This window comes from Ochotona curzoniae, unplaced genomic scaffold, assembly GCF_017591425.1.
Source record: "Ochotona curzoniae isolate NIBS_2020 unplaced genomic scaffold, NIBS_Ocur_1.0 contig_3622, whole genome shotgun sequence".
Classification (NCBI taxonomy): Eukaryota; Metazoa; Chordata; class Mammalia; order Lagomorpha; family Ochotonidae; genus Ochotona; species Ochotona curzoniae.
In genome coordinates, this window is record NW_024465926.1 from 10,469,101 (window position 1) to 10,490,041 (window position 20,941).

At 54.9% G+C, this 20,941-nt stretch overlaps 1 protein-coding gene across 1 annotated transcript in view; it reads right to left on the minus strand.

Moving 5' to 3' along the window:
- PKD1L3 (polycystin 1 like 3, transient receptor potential channel interacting) overlaps nt 1-20,941 on the minus strand; it is a 28,865-nt gene that overhangs the window by 6,796 nt on the left and 1,128 nt on the right. Inside the window, exons 3-19 of the mRNA XM_040982165.1 lie at nt 20,118-20,291; nt 19,753-19,880; nt 19,538-19,664; nt 18,950-19,078; nt 18,090-18,321; nt 17,047-17,225; nt 15,051-15,281; nt 13,915-14,016; nt 13,491-13,669; nt 11,965-12,111; nt 9,309-9,491; nt 8,786-9,002; nt 8,161-8,341; nt 7,465-7,654; nt 7,144-7,378; nt 4,484-4,583; nt 1,332-1,517 (exon numbers count right to left, since the gene is read on the minus strand). Of these exons, the coding sequence (XP_040838099.1) occupies nt 1,332-1,517; nt 4,484-4,583; nt 7,144-7,378; nt 7,465-7,654; nt 8,161-8,341; nt 8,786-9,002; nt 9,309-9,491; nt 11,965-12,111; nt 13,491-13,669; nt 13,915-14,016; nt 15,051-15,281; nt 17,047-17,225; nt 18,090-18,321; nt 18,950-19,078; nt 19,538-19,664; nt 19,753-19,880; nt 20,118-20,291 (2,920 nt within the window). The remainder of the gene's footprint in view (nt 1-1,331; nt 1,518-4,483; nt 4,584-7,143; nt 7,379-7,464; nt 7,655-8,160; nt 8,342-8,785; nt 9,003-9,308; nt 9,492-11,964; nt 12,112-13,490; nt 13,670-13,914; nt 14,017-15,050; nt 15,282-17,046; nt 17,226-18,089; nt 18,322-18,949; nt 19,079-19,537; nt 19,665-19,752; nt 19,881-20,117; nt 20,292-20,941) is intronic.

A 20,941-nucleotide genomic window follows, 5' to 3' on the forward strand; every position in this document is an offset into this window, starting at 1 on the left:
GGGCAGGGCGATCAGGAGGAGGGCACCCAGGGGGACGCCAAAGACCTCAGCAAGCCTGTGAGCCACTCCGAGTTAGTCAGTGCACTGCTCAGCAGACAGAATTAGTCTTCTAAACAGTGTCCTGAGCCTGCAGCGGTCACCATCTCAAACAGAACAGAGAAGGAACAAACCAGCAGTACGCAGGAGCTGCCCCCGTGAGTCCGCAGCCCTAAACACAACCTTACAAAGGGCGTGCGGGTGTTCAGGGAGAGGACAGCACCTTCAGCTCTCCTCTGCAACCTGGGAAATGTGCACAGCTCATTAGAAAGTCGCCAGTGCCAGATTAAAGGAAAGCAACAATGTCCAGAATACAGCTTAACTACCAAAACACGAAGTTACACATTGACAAAGCACTGATAATTCGTGAAAAATCCTGCATAGGAAGTCTTTCAAGAAAACACATTGTTTGCTTGCTTAGTATGGTCTACTTGAAAGGCAGGGAGAGGGCAAGAGGGAGAAAGAACCTTCCATCAGCTGGTTTGCTCTCCTAGCACCTGCAACAGCCAGGACGAGGAGGAAGCAAGAAGGCACGAGGCCGAGGTCCGTGGGGCTCCCACGTGGCCACGCCTCTGAGCGACCCTCTCCTGCCTCCTGGGGCTACAGCAGGAGGCCAGACTGGAAACTGAGCAGCCGGCACTCAATCCCAGGCCCTTGGACGTGGGCATCCGAGAGGAGGCTGAGGTCCTGTGCCTCGATGCCTGCCCAGGGCAGGCCACCTGGGAGCTCTCCCCCAACACTGTACAAGGCGGGACACCCTCGCTTTTCTCTGTGGAGGATTGCGGAGGGAATACGCTGGGCTGTGACATCTGTCAATCACGGGCCCTGGGGCAGTTCCCAGCACACTCCCGGTGTCCCACGCTATCATGCTGGCAGGCTGATCACATCTAGGGGAGCAACAAGCTAATGCGATTTGGAGGCGGCCCAAGGAATGCACCCCTGATGCCCACAGAAGTGTGGCGTGATGAAAAGGCCACTAGAGGGCAGCCGCTCTGGCCAGGCGGGTAAAAGCGCCATCTGAGTGCCTGCTGCTTTGCGTGCCAGTTCCTCCGCTCTAACCCAGCTTCCTGCTGATACAACCACAGCAGGTGGCAGCGGGGACTGGAGACCTGGCTGGAGCTGCTGGATGCTGGAGACATCTGGGGAGTGAACCAGCCCATGGAAAATCCGTCTTGCTCTCTCCGCCAAATCAATGCATAAATAAATCAATGAACAGATCTTAAACGACGGCTCATGGTCCTGGGGGAGTGTCTGGGTCACGGGCTGTGGCCCATGTTCTCGCGGCAACCGCTCACCTCTGCCATCACCATACAGGTGCGGAAGGAGAGTGTGCCTGGCCCAAGGGTAGAACTCCTCCAGCAGTCGGATCTTGGCAAAGGCAGGGGCTAAGCTCTTCCGGATGGCCTGGTGGAGGTAAAATCGGCTGGAGTTCTGCGCAGAGTAGGTTCTTGTCATCAGCAGGACGAGGAAGAGGGTTTGTACTGGTTCAAGACACGGGAAGAAGCATTCAGTCAGCTCGAGGGGTGAGGGGTCGGCTCGCCCCGAGCCTTCCTCCCTGCCCCTAAGCTGTCACTCTGCAGGTCAAAGCCAGCCAAGAACTAGCCGTTTCTTGCGGTTCTGTTGTAAGGTATGGGTTCAAAAATCTCAGGAACAAATGTATCCTCTCTTCTAACTGCATTTCCCACAAGCCCCTCGTCTGTATTATTCCTCACTGGCCTTCTTTTCTACCACTCACCTGACATTCTATTTAAAACAAGTTACTTTCTGTCTGTCCCTCTTGGCCACTTTGCCTTTCAAATATATCTTCAAAAAAAATTACACAAATCCTCAAAATAAAACAAACAAACAACAACAACTAAACAAAACTTCAACTCATTTTACTTTGGTTTTTGGAACCCAGGGTTCCTCTCTCTGGCTCTTGTGCCCAGTGACCACAAGGACACCATGTCTTCTTGGTTCCAAGGAGCCCCCTGTACACTGGGGTCCTGAGAGCCCAGCATGGCCAGCGCTACCATTTTCTCAAAGTCTTACAGTCCTCCCTCCAGCCCGCGAGGCCTGCAGACTGCATCCTCTCAGCACAGGCTGCCCAAGTGCCTCAACTACAGGAAGAAACCTAGACGCCAAGTTCAGCCGGGCCACTTTGGTCCGCCGCCATGCTGGCTTTGACGGGGCCAAGATCTTCCCGGGCATTTTCAGCTCCTTCTCCATTGACTGCATTCCTTTCCTTGCCTGCTGCCCTCCCGCGTGGCCCTGCATACCCACAATGCCTGCGGATATCCTGCAGAGCCTCCTCCTTCCCACGGCTCCCGCTGGGCACCTGGCTGGGCCATGCATGGCGGGGGCCACGTAGACGGGGTTGTTTCGGTCTCTTGAAGCCAGCGAGGAGGACGAGCACTTTACTGCCAGGAAGCCAAAAATGGATTTGGGAAGCGTTAGGCTCCAGGCAGCAGTCAACACGGGTAGCTCTCTCCCACGGGTGCCTTCTCAGAAGCGCTAGAGCAACACAGCACCAGGCTCCCACAAGCCCCGCTTTCCCCGCTGTCCACAGTGAAGGACCCACTTCTAGAAACCTTCCACCCCTGCAGGGCTGAGCTCATCCACGGAAGACAACGCAAATCAGTCATCAGAGGGGCCAGCACTGTGGTTAGTGGGTGCTGGTTCCTGCTCCAGTGTTCCACTTCCCATCCAGCTTCCTGCTAACGGCCTGGGAAAACAGTAGAGAATGGTCCACGTCCTTGGGCCCCTGTTTCCATATGGGAGACCCAGAAGCAGCTCCTGGCTGCCAGATCTGGCAGCTGTGGCCCTCTGGGGAGTGAACCAGTGAATGGAACATCTGTTTCTCCTCTCTGTGTAACTCTGCCTTTCAAATAAATGAAAAATAAATGTTAAAGAGTTACTAAGAGAATTAAAGATATGTAAGACAAGCCCGTTTTGGAAACTAGATTCTACAGGCATAAAATCAGGTTATATTACAATTTTCTAGATGCTTCCCCTCCAGCTCCATGCTTCTCTTGGACTGGGCATGCCTGGTGCTGCTCACTGGCCTGCACTGTGGACACAGGGGGCCGACCGCACAGTTCTGCATGCTGCAGCGTGGGTAGGGACCCCCAGGAATCCCAATGAGCATGGATTCTCTGGGTGAGACCTGAGATTGTTTCCATCATTCTACGAGCTTTTTTCTGTGCGCTTTCTGGAAAAAATAAATCCATGCAAGGATTTCAAATTTGTACCAACATACATTTATCTTCAGTTCCACTTTTACTACAACTTTGTGAGGCCTCCTTGTAAGTAACTGTCCAGTTGAACTCCACCTGGACCTCCTGTGTGGGCGGCAGGGGCCCGAGGATGGGGGTCAGCACAGCTGCCTCCCAGGGCATCGCAGGGAGCTGGAAGCAGACGCCGGAGCTGGGACCCCAAAGTCAGGCTCTCCGCTCGGGATACAGGACTTAACCCCTGAGCCAAATACCCATCCTGGTTCTGACTAAAGGCAGCAAGACAAACAAACCAGACTGATCCTCCATCCCCTGGTTCGCGCCCCAGAAGCCCACAGAGACTAGGCCAGGCTGAGCCAGGAGCCGGAACTCAAACTACGGCCCGGCTTCTTGAGCCAATGCCTGATGTACCTTGAGACACATGGCAGTGGGAAGCTGGGATTGCGACCAGAGCTGAGATAAACTCAGCCACTCTCACACGGGATTGGACCTTCAAGCGGCACCTTAGCTGCTGTGGCCAACATTCCTTCCAGGCGTGGTTTCCTATTTCACAATGTAAACGACATTGCCATACATCCTCACAGGATTTCAGCATGTCCTTGGGGCTGCTGCTGGGCCTGGCAGTGAAGACACCTGCCTCAAGTACCCAGGCCCGACTCCAGCGTCCTGTGCAGGACATCCCCAGAGGCATGATGGGGTGCCTGCCATCTGCGCAGCAGTGAGCTCTTGGACCCCAGTTTTACTTCCTAGCCAGTGTGGGCACTTAAGAAGTGAACCAATGGCTGGGCAGGGTGTGTGCATTCTGTGCCTCTGAACAAAACAACTGTGCTAATTTGTTTTTTGTCACTTTTTTGCCTAACACTGTGCTTCAAGCAGTTCTGGTCAGTTATGTAGAGGACAAGACACCCTTAGGTGTGAACTCAATACTGGGGTAGGAGGGATTTAGGATGCCTCCAGCATTTTTTAGAGAACAGTAATCTACCCCTGGAAAGGATTCAGTGGGTAGGTGGACTGTGGAGCCAATGTATTCTACCCTGAGGCACCTGCAGGCACAGAGGTCCTGGGGCCTCAGGAGAGAGAGGGAGGGTGGCACACAGACGGAGCTCCAAACACAGGGCAGGACTGGAGGGTGGGGAGCAGGTGCACAGATCAGCCCTGGGCAGAGGCGGTGGTGCCGGCAGCTGCGTGCCCACGGATCTCCCAGTGGACTCACGCACCCAGGTCTTGGAACTCACCGGCGAGGGCCAGGATCCTTCTTGTCTGCTGTCCGCTCTCTCTGTTGAGCCACGGCACCCTCTTCATCAGCAGTGACAGCCCGAAGGCGAGAATGACCACCTGTGCAGGGAAGTCAGGGAGAAGCAACTGAAGCCCAGAAGACCTCCAACCTCCCAGGTGGGGCAGGCACATATTAAGGGGTAGTTGCGTGACTGGGCCCTTTGTTCCCATGGGAACTGAGAATGAACGGAACTGTGAAACGGTCTGATCGCAGGGATGGGAAAGGGTTTATGTTAATACGAATAGTCGGCCCACAGGTTTTATTCTGGGTGTCCAGAAAAAAAAAAAAAAAAGAACCTTCAATGTTTCTAATGACTGAGGTTCAGAAACGTCCCTTGGAACGTGGAAATGGTGATCTCACGCACCTTCCTGTAGCCCCTGGCCCTAATCACCCTAATCAACCATCAAAAATAATTTATATGTGTGTGTATATATATTATATATATATATAAGCCTCTTTGGAAGAAATTTGACCCAAAGCTAGACTTGTGTCTATTGATTTACTTTAAAATTTAGTTTGGAAGGGAGAGATGGGGAGAGGAACAGAAAAGGGAAGGAGATAAGGAGGCAGGGTGGCTGGGGGAGAGAAAGAGGGAAAGTAAAAGAGGGAGGGAGAGAGATACAGGATCCCATATGGACGCCGGTTCTAATCCCGGCAGCTCCACTTCCCATCCAGCTCCCTGCTTGTGGCCTGGGAGAGCACTTGAGGATAGCCCAAAGCCTTGGGACCCTGCACCTGTGTGGGAGACCCGGAAGAAGTTCCTGGATCCTGGCTTCGGATCGGCATAGCACCGGCCATTGCGCTCACTTGGGGAGTGAATCATTGGATGGAAGATCTTCCTGTCTTTCCTCCTCTCTGTATATCTGACCTTCCAATAAAAGATTTATTGGAAAGATCCACAGGGAGAAGGGAGAGACATACAGAACTGCCATCCTCCGGCTCACTCCCCCAGGTGGCTGCAGCAGCCAGGGCTGGACCAGTTGGAGCCAGGAGCCAGGATCTCCATCTTGGTGTCCTACAGGGGTGGCAGGGACCCCAGTTCTAGGGACACTCACGATCTCCCCAGGACATTAGCAGGAAGCTGGATCAGAATTAGAGCAGCCAGGACTCGAACCTGTTACAGGTGGCAGCTTAAAACACTGAAATTCTATCTTTGAAATACATAAATCTTAAAAAAAAAAAAGATACCCAATAGCTTTATTACTCCTCAGGAGTCCCTTTGTAGTGAACCACTCCCTTCCATGGCAACCTCCAACCAGTCCATTCTCTAAGAAGTTCTCTTTCTCTGGGTAACTCTGCCTTTCAAATAAACAAATAAACCTTAAGAAACAAATGTTTTGGGCCTCGCGCAGTAGCCTAGTGGCTAAAGTCCTCACCTTGCCTGCACCTATATGGGTGCCACTTTTTGTCCTGGCAGCCCCCACTCACCACCCAGCTCCCTGCTTGTGGCCTGGGAATGCAGTTGAGGACGGCCCAAGGCCTTGAGACCCTGTACCCACATGGGAGACCCAAAGGAAGATCCTGGCTCCTAGCTTTCGATTGGCTCAGCTCCAGCCACTGCAGCCACTTGGGGAGTGAACTAGCAGATGAAAGTTCTTTCTCCATCTCTCCCCTCTGTATATCTCAATTTCCAATAAAAATAAATAAATGTTTAAAAAATTCTTTTACCTTCAGTTCTACAGGTTTACATCGTGAAATGATCCCTGACAATGTTTTCCTATTCACTTTTTCAAACACAGAAAAACTGGAAGATATGAAAGTTAACACTTTGCTCCATTTGTTTTACTTCCCTTCCACATGTGAGAGCAGCAGACACCACGAGGCAGTTGTGCACCTGAATGGCCACGGGAGGAATACTAAATACTGCAGAACAAACCAGCCCGCAAAGAGCCGAAACTGCACCCGGGGATCTTATCAATAGGAAAATGTTCTCGGACAAAAATATTTCCCAAACCAATAAAATCTCTTACTGTTGTTTATAAACATGCAAGGAAAAAAAAAAAAAAAAAAACCTCAGTGAAGTGTACAAGTTCTCCAGTCGCTGTAACCTCAGACAGTGGGGGCCTAGCAGCTGCAGTGTGTCTTCGGAAACGCTCACCAGGATGCTTCCTCACCAGCCCTTCCTCCTTTCGAGGGGAGCCCTGCCGTGCGGGGGTCACCTCCCCTGGCCGCGGAGGACTGTCCCTTCTCCGCAAGCCTGGGCTGCTCCCCGATGGTCCAGGGCTGCGTAGTGCCTTCCCATCCACCTACAGGCCCCTCCTCCCGGGCCTGGACCACCTTCTCGCCCTGTGCCCAGGGGCACTGCTGCCCATGCAGAGCCGGAGTGGGTGTCCCCGCCACTGCCTGTCCCTCCTGCGACTCCCTTTGCTTTCTGTTCGGGTTTCACTTCCTGCAATGCTGTTTAGTTACTGTATTACTTTCTCATTGTTACGGCAATTAACCGCCATTCCTCCGCTCCGCAACCCTCCTCTGCCGCGGTTCTGCGAGTCTGCAGTTCATCAGTGACACCCATTTCCCTGTCCTTCTCACGTGCACCCTCACTTTGTCAGGGCCATGGGACTTTGTGGACAGATACCCACGGACCTCGGGGCCCGAGCCCCCTCCCCGTCTCCCACCCACCTTCACCGGCTGGCTGATGAAGATGTTCTGCAGCACCGACAGCATCATCGAAACGACCCAGCTGCTGGCTTGGTCCTTGTTCAAGTCCAAGCTGTAGAGGGCGGTGAAAAAGGCAGCAGCCAGGCCAGCGATGCCCAGGAGGGCCCAGGAGGCGCAGGACAGCCATTGGCGCCGGCCAGCAGCACTGGGGTTCCGCTCAGCTTCCGGGCTCAGCAGGGGGAAGCAGGTCACCTCCCTGCAGGCAGAGGACCAGACAGTAACCCCTGCCCCAGCAGCTGGCAAGAGGCCATGACGCAGAGGGCCCCGTGACACACTCATTACCTGGGCACATCCTGCTCCGCCGGCACTGCCCGGGTGCGCAGGAGGTCCCGGAGTCTGCGCAGTTGGCCGGTCGCCTCCTGGACGTCGCGGGGATGGGGCGCCTGGGACGGGCTCGGCGCGCCCAGACAGGACTCCAGCCTCTCCACCACTCCGAGCAGGTAGCAGCTGAGAAGGCGTTGGTTCTCGGGAGCTGCTGAAAGCAACACGCTTCGGCTTGACATCCCGGTGGGGCATCCGCATGCCGCACCAGTGGCAGAGCTTAGCAGCGTCAAGGCTGTTTTCCCAGCCCTAAGGGAGAGTGGACTCAACTCCGACAGCAGTGCCATCCTTCCTGGGTGTGCCGGCGAGTTGGCAGCAGCTGAAACATTCTGGGCTTTGACCTGCAGACTCTGCAAACCTTACCAGGCATTTTCACCGGAAGCACCGTGCGTGTCGGCTCCGTGCATCTCAGGATGCATGCAATCATGTCGTCTGCCCATCCCATAAAACCCAAAGCCCAACAGCCAGTGTTCTGGGGGTCTGCCAGGGAGGACGCAGCCCTGGGTCTCGGCCACCTGGAACCTGGGAGCCATCAGAGGGGCCGGGTCCGCAGGGAATCCCAACAGGAAGCGGGAGTCTGCCCGCTGGCTCCACCAAGAGGGGACCATGAGTGGGAAAATGAGAGGGGAGCAGGGGAGGGGACGGCAGGGGCCTTACCACTGGCCCTGCGAGGCCCGGCTGGCCGGCAGCTGCCTTGCTCCTTGAGGTGCAAGCACACGAGGCTTGACAGTAACTTCACCAGCTCGCTCACGTCCCGGGTACCCGCTGGGGGGTGTGCACACTCCGGGAGCATGTTCCCCGATCTCCTGAGCAGGAACCCCACTGTCTCCCTCAGCTCCTGAAAGGAGAAGCAACATGAGAATGGCCAGCAAGCCCCACCCCACCCCGCTGGGCCTGGGAGCAGAGCTGGGCTGGGCCTAGCTCCTTTACTCAGAGGGAATTTGGCTGAGTGTCGACAGCCTCCATGTGCCACTTCTGTTCTAATCACATTCGGAAAGCAGCCACCGTCTGGCCGCTTTTATGAGAGTTAACAGAATCAAAGGTGGAGGGACAGCTGGCTCAAACAGCAAGAGCTGGACCCACTCCACTCATATTTAACCCTCACAGCCCTTTGTGACCAGAGGAAAGCAGAGGTCCGGCTGGCCACACACAGACAGGGATGGGGAGGACCTCAGGGGGTCAGAAGCGCCTCCCCAGACCTCCCAGGCATCCCATGCCCTCTCCACTGCCACCTGCACAGCAAGGGAGGTGATACACCCGTACCACCTGCTGCCCAGCTCACCTCAATGACCTCTGTGAGAGAGGGGGGCTCAGCAGGTGCATCTGAGAGGCAGGGGGCCCAGGCTTGGGGGACGGGAGGCAGGGTCTCCTGAGGCTGTGTCAGCGGGAAGAGCCGCCCCACCACCAGGTTGATGGGGAAAAGGATGACGGCCGTCTGGAGGCTGATGCGCAGCTCGGACCAGGTCACAGCCAGCGGGCCCACTGGAAGGAAACCCTCGCTCAGCCTCGGAGGGGACACGGTGAGCAGGTCAGAGGTCCCCCCAGGGGTACGAAGACCAATCAAGGTCAATGTGCATCCCCAGTGGCAGGCCAGGTCACAGGGCAGCCCTCACTGCCTTCCTAGATGGCTAGCCCCCAAACCAGGGCAGGCACGCCCCAAGTCTATGGCCAAACTCGGGTGGGGGGAGAGGAGATGGACCGAAGGCCACAGCCCGCAGCCGTCACCTTCTGCCCAGCCGCGTGGTACCTCTGAACTTGGCGCCTCCCGCCCAGCGTGTAGCGTGTACGTACTTGGCGCCTCCCGCCCAGCCACGGCGGCGTTGGCCTTCCAGAACATGACGTTGATGAGCATGTTGCAAAGCAGCAGCGTCACGCAGCAGCTCAGCCGCTGCACCCGCGTGAACGGGCTCCAGGGGTGCCGGGTGGCCACCGAGAGCCACAGGTAATCCTGGGTAAACTTCTCCACCATCACGGAGGGAAACAGGTGTCTGGGGAGAGAAATCAAAGACACGGTTTCACGCTGCAGGCCTTGCGGGCCGGCAATGGAGCCCGCCGGGTACCGCTCAGCCCCTCTTCTGTGGGGAGGGCGGTTAAAATGCATGAGAATTTAAAATTTCAAGCTACCATTTCAGCTTTACATGAGTTAAGAAGGTTAAAACGTATTTTTTATTTCTTTGCATGGCACGGGCTGGGAGAGGGCGGGACAAGAGAATGAATCAATTGTCCATCCATCGGTTCCCTTCCCAAAATGCTAGTGACTGCTGTGCTTGGGCCACGCTGAAGCCGAGCCCAGTACTCCAACCAGGTCTCCCACGTGAGCAGCGCGGTCACTGCCTCCACCCGGAGCCTCCCCTGGTCAGCCGGGAGCTACGACTGCAACCCAGCCACTCTGAGATTGAGTGTGGGGTCCCCCAAAGACAACTCAGCTGCTGTGCCAGATGCCCCGGACCTTCCCTGCTCCAAACGTGGAGGAATTATAAATGACACATAAACAGAGCAAAAAAGACTCGAGTGGGCTTACAAGCCTTTTGGACGAAGAGAAATGGAGCGAGCACAGCAGGTGGGGCGTGCGGCTGAAGCTGCAGAGAATGGCCGGGCTGCAGGCTCACACGGCTCTCCAGCGTAACGGCAACTAAAGTGTCCCCAGACTGGGGAAGATGAGGACACAGCCGCTTCCACTGCTCACAGTCAGGCTGCAGCTGGAGCTCAGGGAAGGGGAATTCAGCAAAATAAAAACCTGCCTCCGGTTACTCGTTTAAGGGCCATGACAGCCAGGGCTGGGCCAGGCTGACGCCAGTGGCCAGAACTCCACCTGCGTCTCCCTGGTGGGTGCCAGGAACCCAAGCATTGTGGCCACCATTTACTGCCTTCCCAGGCATGCCAACAGGAAGCCGCAGGGGAAGCGCAGCAGCCAGGGCTGAGATGGGCGTTCTCAGGACTGGAGCCAGCACTCCGATAGGGTTACGGCCAGCGGGGGCTTAACATGCTGTGCCACAGCATCAACTGTACAGCTGAGAACACAGCTCCGCTGACTCCCGAGGAGAGCCAGAACATGAAAAAGCATGCACGAATTTCAAATTCCTTTTTGCCCCAAACTTATTATTTCATTGTTTTCCAAAATCTGTTTGAAACACTTATATAAGCAGAAAAAATATTTACTTAAGGATAGTAAGTAAATGTTATCTAAGATAATTAAAAAAACATTATTTTAAATAATCACTTTATAAATTAAATTTGGAACTAAAAAAAATTTGATCAAGAAAAAAAAATAGGCTGTATAGATATGACTAAGCAGAAAAAACAGTGACCTAAACCAATTTAACAGACACGTTCTCTCTGAGGAAACTAAGACATTGATTTACTAGGTAAACATTATATTTTACAAGTGTTGGAAGAGCCAGAGACAGCTGTATCTACAACACTAGAGAAAAACAACCGAGTATGACGCCTCCCCGGATGTAACAGAGGACGGAGGACAGCCTGGGGACCCTGCACCTGTGTGGGAGACCCGGAAGAAGCTCCTGGCTTCTGGTGAGCATGGCTCCGGCCATTGCAGTCACTTGGGGAGTGAACCAGCAGACAGAAGATCTTTCTGTCTGTCCTTCTCTCTGTAAATTTGCCATTGCAATAAAAATAAATAAATCTTAAAAAAAAAATCCCACAGAAATAAAAAGTATCAGATAGGTGTGGGGGAGGGGGCAGGAAAAAGCAAGAGTTGGTTAGTGAGCACAATTTGTTTTGCAAAATGAAATATCTGAAGTGCTGTTGCACAATATACTGAATACTACTGAACTGGTTAGGGTGGCAAATCGTGACGTATGTGTTAAAAGTGCCAGGACTGGGATCGGTGTGATGGCGTAGCAAGTCCATCCTCTGCATGCTGCACTGGCATCCCATAGGAGCAATGGTTCAAGTTCTGGCTGTCCACTTCCCATCCAGCTTCCTGCTAATATCCTAGGAAGGAAGCAGAGGATGGTCTAGGTCCTTGGGCCCCTGCGCTCATGGGGGAGACCTGGAAGAAGCTCCTGGTTTTGGCCTGGTTCAGAGCTGAGTGTTGGGCTCATTTGGAAAGTAAACCAGCAGATGCAAGATCCTCTGTCTCCTGTCCTCTAAAGTTGCTTTTCAAAGAATAAATCTTTAAAAGGAAACATGAGAAAACTAACGCAGCTGTTGATTTCAGGGCAAGATATTAAGCAGCCGTAGCCACTGGAAAAGTTCTTAATAAAAACACTGCTCGACAGTCTCTAAGTCCTGACTCAGGCACACGAGAGGACGACACAACGGGGCATTGGTGGGAAGAAAGTGGCGCACTGAGCGAGGCCCTGGGGGCATCGGTCAGGGGTTTCTAGAAGGACCTGGTGCTTGGCCTTCTCATTCTCACGAGGAAAGAGCCAAGGGCCCGACATGGCTGGGCGGTACACCTACAGCCCCGGTCCCTGTCCCCAGCCTGCCCAGCGGTACCTGAAGGACAGCAGCTCGCCGCGGGACGCTGGAAGGAAGATCCGGTCCAGCTCACAGTCCCCCAAGTCCACGGCCAGCCAGCAGTGGCACAGGAAGTGCCACTTCCTCTGAAGTGTCAGGTCACTGACCACGACCCGGGTCACGTACCTGGAAGGTGACAGAGACTCGCATCAGGGCCGCTGTGTGGGCAGAGTGACCCCATGCTAGTGGATGGTTTTATGGCAAGGCAACGAAGGTGCAGCCAGAGCTGACGCCACCGAGGGAGTGCCTGTCGCCCGTCTGGCATCTGGCTGCTAACTCCAGTCCCTGGGGATGACATCGGAAGTGCCTGCGTGTATTTCACAGTTGTTGTCTTGGCTGTGTACTTGACAAAGCCTTGCCCCGTGTGTCTCTAGCTTGTGTCATCAGAGGTGCAAACTGGGGTGCAGGGCGCGGCTTCAATGACCCGTGGCTTCCTGCCTGGCCGGGGGCAGTGGCCTCTTGATCTCACAGACTCCAGACGTGGTGTGGCGCATCCGATCCTCTGCCACCTTCTCCCTGAGCTCCAGCCACCTGCACACGTGCCCTCCGGCGCCTGACCCTGCAGCTCACGAGACTTCCAGTGACCTCTAACTCTTGATGCAACTTTTCCTACCACAAACCCACTGACATGACGGACCCGAATCGTGGTTAGACATCAGAAGAGACTTCACTTGCAAGGAGAGAACCAAAGACTCCCCTCCAAGGGCAGACAGTCCAGAGGACCCTGATTGAGGTGGCTAACTGGTTCAAGCCAGCTGGTGCACTGCATCATGCTAGAGTCCTGCAGGAGCAAAGCGCAGGGCCCGGCATGAAGGCTCAGTGGCTAAATCCTCGCCTTGCACGTCGCAGGATCCCAGAACCAGGGTGCTGGTTCTAGTTCCAGCTGCTCCACTTCCCATCCAGCTCCCTGCTTGGGGCCTGGGAAAGCAGTTGAGGATGGCCCAAAGCCTTGGGACCCTGCACCCATTTGGGAAACCCAGAAGAAGCTCCTGGCTCTGGATCAGCTCAGCTCTGGCCGTTGCAGCCATTTGGGGAGTGAATCAGTGGAGGGAAAATCTTTGTCTCTCCTTCTCCTTCTCCCTATGACTCTACCTTTCCAATAAAAGTAAATTAATCTTTAAAAAAAAAGAGTAAAGTGTAATAAAAGTAGAAAAACTAAACGAGGAGGAAGACCATTTTGATTGGCAAACAACCAGGCATGGACTTGCCATGTTTCCGGTTAGACACGGAAGAGGCACTCAGCGCCCTCTACAGGAGTGCCTGGGAGGCAGAACGACAGCCTTGCAGAACCCAGTGATGGGCCATCCTGTCACAGCAGGAAACTGAAGTCAGGAGCCACTCACTGGTATGGTGTGGATACAGGAAGCAGGTGTCTTAACCACTAGGCCACACGCCTATCCCTGCCAACGGCCTTCCCCAAGCTGCTGGGATGACGCTTTGGTCTCACTCTGAGATACCAACGTCTACGAGGGATGAACCACCAGGGGGCAGAGATGGGCACTCACCAAGCAGGGCTGGCGCCGGAATTGTCGTGCCAGAGCCGCAGGCTGTGCAGCTCCCCTAGAGGCCTCCGGGTGGCAAGCAGGAAGACGTCCAGGGCCCCTCGTTCAAACGCAGGCTTGTGGGGATCCGCCAGGTGGTGGGGCTCACTCCGTCCCTCGGAGCCATACAGGGTGAGGACCACCTTGGGATGGAAATACAGGACTGATTAAGTTGACTCTGAGTCAGCCCTGAAGAATAAAGATGAAGACTTAGAGGAAGCCCTTGACATCCGAGACTGTGAGCTGCTCTATAGAACCTAGAATTAGGGAGGATTGACTCTGACAAACCTGGTGAATTACTAGGGCACCCCGCGCTGCCACCCAGCCCGGGTGCATCTGACACAGTGGAAGACTCGGGTGACACACAGGCAACACGCGTGCCACTAACCTTTGCCGTCGTAGCAGCCCTTCTGCGATAGCCCGTGTAGACTTGGATCAAGTAGTGGAAGCGCCCGCCAGGGTCACTGTCGGCCAACACGGTGACCTTCACCTGCAGGAAAAGCAGAACTGGCCATTTCCCGGGTCTCAGTCCAGCTGTGGGGTACAGGAGTCTGTGCTCCCAGGTGCTGCTGCCGGGAGCCCACGGAGCAGCACAGAGAAGCGGGGAGCCCCGGAGTGACCGGCTTGGTGGCTGCAGTCTTGGGTGCTAAATGCTTCCCCCTCCCCGGGTAATACAGGTGGCCTGGCTGGAGTTTCTGATGGACAGCAGATAATCTGGGGCGGCCTTGGACTAAAGACGCATTGGCCATTTGCCCAGAGTGCAAACTTCACAGAGACTGGCAGCCCTCAGTCCAGGGCTCCAGAGAAACGGGCACTTGGTGTTTTCCAGAATTTCCGACAGGCAACTTAAACACACATTACAAGCATCGAGAAATGTCATCAAAGGAATTCTGTGGCTGAACTGTTCCTTAGAGGGCTCCAGTGTATTGCTGCTTACACGGAACAATTTGAATTGTCTGATGTGTGAAGTGACAAACACTTGCACTGGATTTGCGAGCTGCACTCCCTAACTGTGCTCTGTTGGGTCATCCCCAGGCTACGTGAGCCTCATGGAGGTCCTGGCTAAAATTAAAAAATAGAAACCAAGATTTACGTTCTTGGGTCTTCAGAGAGAAGATACAAAGAGAGCTTTAAGAGATATCCTAGGCACTGGTGCAGAGGCACACAGCTGGGTAAGCCACCACCTGCACTGCCAGCAGCCCATACGGGCGCTGGTCGGAGTCCTGGCTGCTCCACTTTTGATCTGCTACTGTATCAGGGAAAGTACTGGGCCTCCACACCCACGAGAGACCCAGGGAAAGCGCCTGGCTCCTGGCTGCAGGATGACCCAGCACCAGCCATGGCAGCCATCTGGACAGTGAATCAGTGGATGGAAGATCCCTCTAATATTGCCTTTCAAATGACAAACAATTTTAAAGGACTATCTTGCCACATTTCTGTTCCCTGGGGTGATGCTGTCTGCTGGCATCTTAGGTAACACACTCCGCCCCCGTGGCAAAGGCTCTGGGAGCCCAGCGCCAGCACCTTCCGTGCGTCCGCTCGGTCCTCTCTCCAAGCCCACAGAGCCAGGGTCGCGTAGAAGGCCAGCACACCGGCCAGCAGCGACACCCCGACAGGGTTGCTGCTCACGCGCAGGAACAGCTGGACGGTGTCTTGGACGTTCACCGTCCTGGGCAGGATGAAGAAGTCACTGCCGAAGAAGGTCAGGTGGTTACAGAGGCACTGCGTCCTGCGAACGGTGCTCCGCGGCCCGACCTGCAATCAGATCCGGGACGTCACAGCTGGGCAGTGCCACACGGGGGACAGGCATGCGGCAAACAGGCTGCCCAGCGGCTGGTGGCTGTGACCACTGGGTTAGCCAATGACAAGAGCAACCGGATAATGCTCAGCAAAGTTGCAGCAGCCGCCTCTGCCTCCTGCGATTCCGGCTCTACGTTAACACGCACACGCGTGGAGGGGTGTGTGAGGAAGACCGTTTCGTCAGTCATGTCTGTCCCAACGGGAGACAACCTGGGCCCGGCCTGCTAGCCTAGTGGCTAAAGTCCTAGCCTTGCATGTGCCAAATGGTTGCTGGTTCTAATCCTTAGAAGGCCTTGTTTCCCATCCAGCTCCCTGCCTGTGGTCTGGGAGAGCAGCAGAGGACGGCCCAAAGCCTTGGGACCCTGCACCCGTGTGGGAGACCCAGAGAAAGCTCCTGGCTCCTGACTTCAGATCAGCTCAACTCTGGTTGTTGTGGTTCTTGGGGAGAGAACCAGCAGACAGAAGATCTTTCTGTCTCTCCTTCCTCCCCCCCCCCAAAAAAAATCTGCATTTTCTTTTTTTTTTTTTTTAAGATTTATTTTTATTATTTTTTTCATTGGAAAGGCGGATATACAGAGAGGAGAGACAGAGAGGAAGATCTTCCGTCCGATGATTCACTCCCCAAGTGAGCACAACGGCCAATGCTATGCCGATCCGAAGCCAGGAGCCTCTTCCGGGTCTCCCACGTGGGTGCAGGGTCCCAAAGCTTTGGGCTGTCCTCGACTGCTTTCCCAGGCCACAGGCAGGGAGCTGGAAGGGAAGAGGGTCTGCCGGGATTAGAACCGGCGCCCATATGGGATCCCGGGTGTGCAAGGCCTTAACCACTTGCACCACCACGCCGGGCCCAAAAATCTGCATTTTCAATAAAAACAAATCTTTTTAAAAGAATGTCAGTGGGAGAGCAGGCACGATGTCAGGCTGCTGGTTCCTGGGAGGACCTTGGTTCAGTTCCTATCTCCGGGCCCCAACTCCATGTTCCTGATGGGCCCCTCTGCGAGGCAGCGCTCAGCCCCTCACACCGGCCCACGGACCTGGGCTGCTTTCTTGGCTCCCGCCTTCTTTGGTGCTGGCCGAACCCTGGCCCCCGGGGGAGTCCGTGGAATTCACTGGCAGATGGAGGCTGGCACTTAATAAATCTCAGTGAATAAACGAAAGCCACCAATTCTGTGGTTTTGTGGAAAAGTGGTGCAAGATACCGTCATTATGACGATTCCTTTCGTAGGCACCAGGTTAACCCGTGGGCGCCCAGTTCAGGGGGGGATACTTCAACAAGGGGGAGAGGGAGAGTGTCAGAGAGCTGCCATGCACTGCCTCACTCCCCAGACGGCCGGGCCAGGCTGACGCCAGGAGCTTCCTCCACGTCTCCCACGTGGAGTACAGGAACCCAAGTGGAGCTGGGACAGTAGTGGAGCAACTGGGACTCAAACCAGGACCCACAGGGGCTGTGTGGGTTGCAGGTGCTGGCTTAGCCCTCTACGCCATAATGCTGGTCCCCTCGTTTTACTGAGTGCTTGCAGACATTAAGCTTCCATGCCGGCTTGCTCACCGCACCTACAACTACCACGTTCGCCCTTGCAAAGCCACGGCGCACGCCGGCGCCCCCTGCAGCACGACCCTCGCAATGCGGCTCTTTCCCCCTTTCCCCGGCTGAGCCTCTGGGCTGCCCCCTGGGGGACGGCAGGGGTATTGCGTTTAGCAGCCCTTCAGCCCAGCCCCTTACCTGGCACCCGCTGCTCTTCCACGCCCTCTCGTGGCTGTTCCAGAAGTAACACTGGGTGACGGCTGTCACCACGGAGACCAGGGTGCCCTGTGTGTCCCCCTCCAACACGGCGGTTATGTAGTAGGTGCCTGTCCCGTACTGCAGGCTCTCGGGGGTCAGCACCCAAGTGTACTCCTCATCTGGGGACAACAAAGAGGGTTTGCCTGGAGTCCTCCCGGTGCAGTATTCCTGTTCCTAGTTTGCTTTTCATGGTTAGAATTTGGATCGTACTTTTCTCACTGAACAACACTGCACATTTTCCCCCTTTCATTCGCAAGGCCGTGTTTGGACTGCTTCATGTTGATGCACTGTTTTAATTTTTTAAAATGCAAGATGAGAAGGCTGACATGGCAGTGCGGCAGGATAAGCCACCTACAATGCTGAATCTCAACGTGCCTGGGAAAGCAGCAGCAGATGGCCCAGGTGCTGGGGCCCCTGCGCCCATGTGAGAGATGAGGCTGCGAGTCCTGGCTCACCCGGCTGTCACGGCCATCGGGGGACTGAACCGTTGGATGGAAGATCTCTCTCTCTCGCTCTCTGTAACTCTGCCTTTCAAGTAAATAAACCTGAAAGCACAAATGAAAGATTTCGCTTCCCCCATAAAAGGAAATGTGAAGAATTCTTTTTATTTTTAAATCATGTTTATTTTAGAGCAGAGTTACAAAGAGGGAAGGAGAGACAGAGAGCTTTCATCCTCTGGTTCATTCCCCAAATTGCTACAATGACCAGGGCTGGGCCAGGCTGAAGCCAGGAGCCTGGAGTTCCGTCTGGTCTCCCCAGTGGGCACAGGGGCCCGAGCACTGGGGTTACCTGCCGCTTCCCCAGGTGCTTTAGCAGCACGCTGGACTGGAAGCAAAGAAGTCAGGACTTGAACCAGCGCCGCAAGGGGCCATGGTGTTGGCTCCAGAATCGTTCTTTTGATAAACGAACATTTATCAAGCTAAATGAAAATGGCGCCCCCACGCACGTCCACACGGATGTCCAGCATCTGGCTGGGGCTTTACCTTCCTGCCACACCTGGTCCCTGGGCAGGGTGATGTTGTGGGGGGAGTTGGTGGGCTCGGGCGGCTGCTGGAAGCCCAGGTGGAGCGACACGGAGAGGGGCGCCTCGGGCTGCAGGCTCACGAGCAGGGTCTTGTCCGTGGAGGTGACGTTCAGCGCGATCACGAAGCGGCTGCTGCTGAGGTTGAGGCTGGTGGGGTGGGTTTCCAGGCTGCTGTTTCTCCAGAGCATGATCTAGGTAGGGCAAGACAAGGTGCGGGGAACCAGGGGTTCATCAGCGATGGCTTCCTGCCACGTCGGAGGGAGAAGTCAGGACGCTTCCCAAGCCTTCCTGTTGTTCATCAATTTATTTTTATTGGAAACACAGGTTTTTACATAAAGAGGGACAGAAAGAGGTCTTCCATCTGTTGGTTCACTCCTCCAATGCCCACAAAGACCAGAGCTGAGCTCCAAAGGCAGGGGCTTCATCTGGGTCTCTAATACAGGTGCAGGGTCCCAAGGCTTTGGGCCATCCTCTGCTGCTTTCCCAGGCCACAAGCAGGGAGCTGGATGGGAAGTGGAGCAGCTGGACACAACCCAGCACCCATGTGGGATCCTGGCACTAGCAGACAGAGGGTTAGCGTGCTCTGCCACCATGTGGGCCTGAGGTCTTCCTGTTTGAATATCAGCAGGTAACAGTGTCAGGGATTAGCTGCGATGTGAGTTACATTAAGTCTCAGACCGAGAACACCTTTTGGAAAGGGTAAAGGCTTATCTCTATGTAAGTTCTTCGTTAACAACATTAATGGGAACACGATGGCACCGCCATGAACCCATCAGCTCGCTTTCCAGACCATCCTGTTCTCTAGGATTCAGTTCGTACCTCAATGTCTTCCATCAAGCCATGGACATGGAGTAATTTATGATCAGAGCTTAGCAACACTGTTCCCACGCTCCCAACGATGTTCTTGTCATCTAAATCCTCGAAGGGATTGAACGCCAGACCTGTGACCTGAGACAGGGACAAGCCCAGTTCCATCCGTCACTACACATTAGATATGACCCCAATAGACAGCAAGGTAGCAGGGGTCAGAATTTAAAACAGATTTTCCTGAACGTCTCAGATGAAGCATTTTGCATGATAACATAAATGAGCAACGGTTACAGGCGTATGTTAGAACCCTCAGAATTATTTAACAGGTTTCTACTACTGTTTTGCTAGCAACTAACTCTTCAGCATTAGACAACAAAACTCCCTATCTTGTAGGTAACTGCTGAAAGCACTGCAAGCAGCTGGTGTGCTCTCCGAGTCAAGCAGGCAGTCCCAGCTTTGCGTAAACTCAAGTTGCAGTGCAGACACCGTCAAGTCCAGAAAGATTTAACACTCTGAGCTCCACACCGGGTCTTTCCAGAAGATCCTACCCCCTCCCCCTTGGTCTGGTCAAATCAGTTGACGGACACATGCCCTCACCTGGACGTCCACGCCTGGGTGCCTCTCCAGGAGCTCCTCCAGAGCCGCGGCCGAGGGAAAGCCCAGCCTCACCGGTGCCGGGCCGCCCAGAGCGAAGGAGCTCAGAGGCAACGTGGACGCGTTGTGGCTGCGGACACGGGGGGAGTGCGGGAGTGGAATGGCAGGCTCCTCTGAAGACCAAAGCCTAAGGTGCAGCCCTCGCCCTTCCCCTTCACCTGCTCAGCATCACAGCAGCAGAGGAGGTGGTCAAGGTGACAGCAGACCCGGACACCTGGTTCTGCTGGACAAATGCTTGCTGGAGCTTCCCAAGAGCCATCAGGGCCATCTCCAGGACGTCCTCCACCTGCACGGGATGTGGACAAGTGCAGTATTATGCTGCCAGGTCCCTGTCATCCAGATGAGAGCTGGCATAAGCTTTTGGTTCCGGGCCAGTCAGCTGTCTCAGGTCAGCTTTGGTGAGAGCGCAGGGAGAGAACTGGCAGGCAGGAGCTCTGTCTACCCTTACACGCTGTTTAAAAAAAAATCTCTTGTGGAAAAAATTTTCTGCACAGAGTTGGCAACCTGCAGACCCTGTACGCACCAGCTGTCCATGTCCTTGCCAACTTCCTTCTCCGGCTTCCCTCATTTCCTGCTGAAATGGACAGGAGGTCGCAGGCATCGAGACAGCCAGACTGCTGTTCTGGAAGGGGTCTGGGTCCTCCAGCAACTGCTCATGCAGATCAATCAGTGCATGGATAATCCTGGCCTGGGGACATCACAAGGCAGACACCTGAGGGCGCGTCAGAGTGGGAGGCGGTGCCCGGAGCAGGGGTTATGAGATCAGAGTGCCTGGACTTCAGTTCCAGCTTTCTGCTAGGGCGCAGGCGGAGGCACTAATTCCTGGGTCTCCGACACCCACGAGGGAGTCCTGGCCCGACTCTGGGTGAACCAGCGGCACCAGGAAGCGACTGAGGGGAGGCACAGGACGCTCAGCCTCCCTGGCAACCAATGGAATGTCCTTTCCCTGCTTGTGACCTTGACTTTGGAACGGGCAAAGGTGTGAGTGGAGAGGGATGGATGTTGGGCGATTTGGCCTGCCTCCTGCAGGCACAATGGCCCGTCCCTTCTACCTCCAGCACTGTATCCCCAGGAAATCCTTGCAAAGACAGGCACAGGGATGCTCAGGGCTATGCTGGCTGCAAGAGCAGACGAGTGGAAAATATCCAGGGAATGTAACGCTATGTTCACTTAGGTGTGCTGGCATAAAAACGTGCCTGTGACCTGGTCTCCGCTTCCTTCCCCCAGATGCCTGTAAGGGCCAGGACGGGCCAGAGGCAGAGCTGGAAGCTGGGAACTCAGGCAGGTTCCCACATGGAGGGCAGGAACTCACCCACTTGTGACATGTGGAGAGGAGCTGGGGGTGCA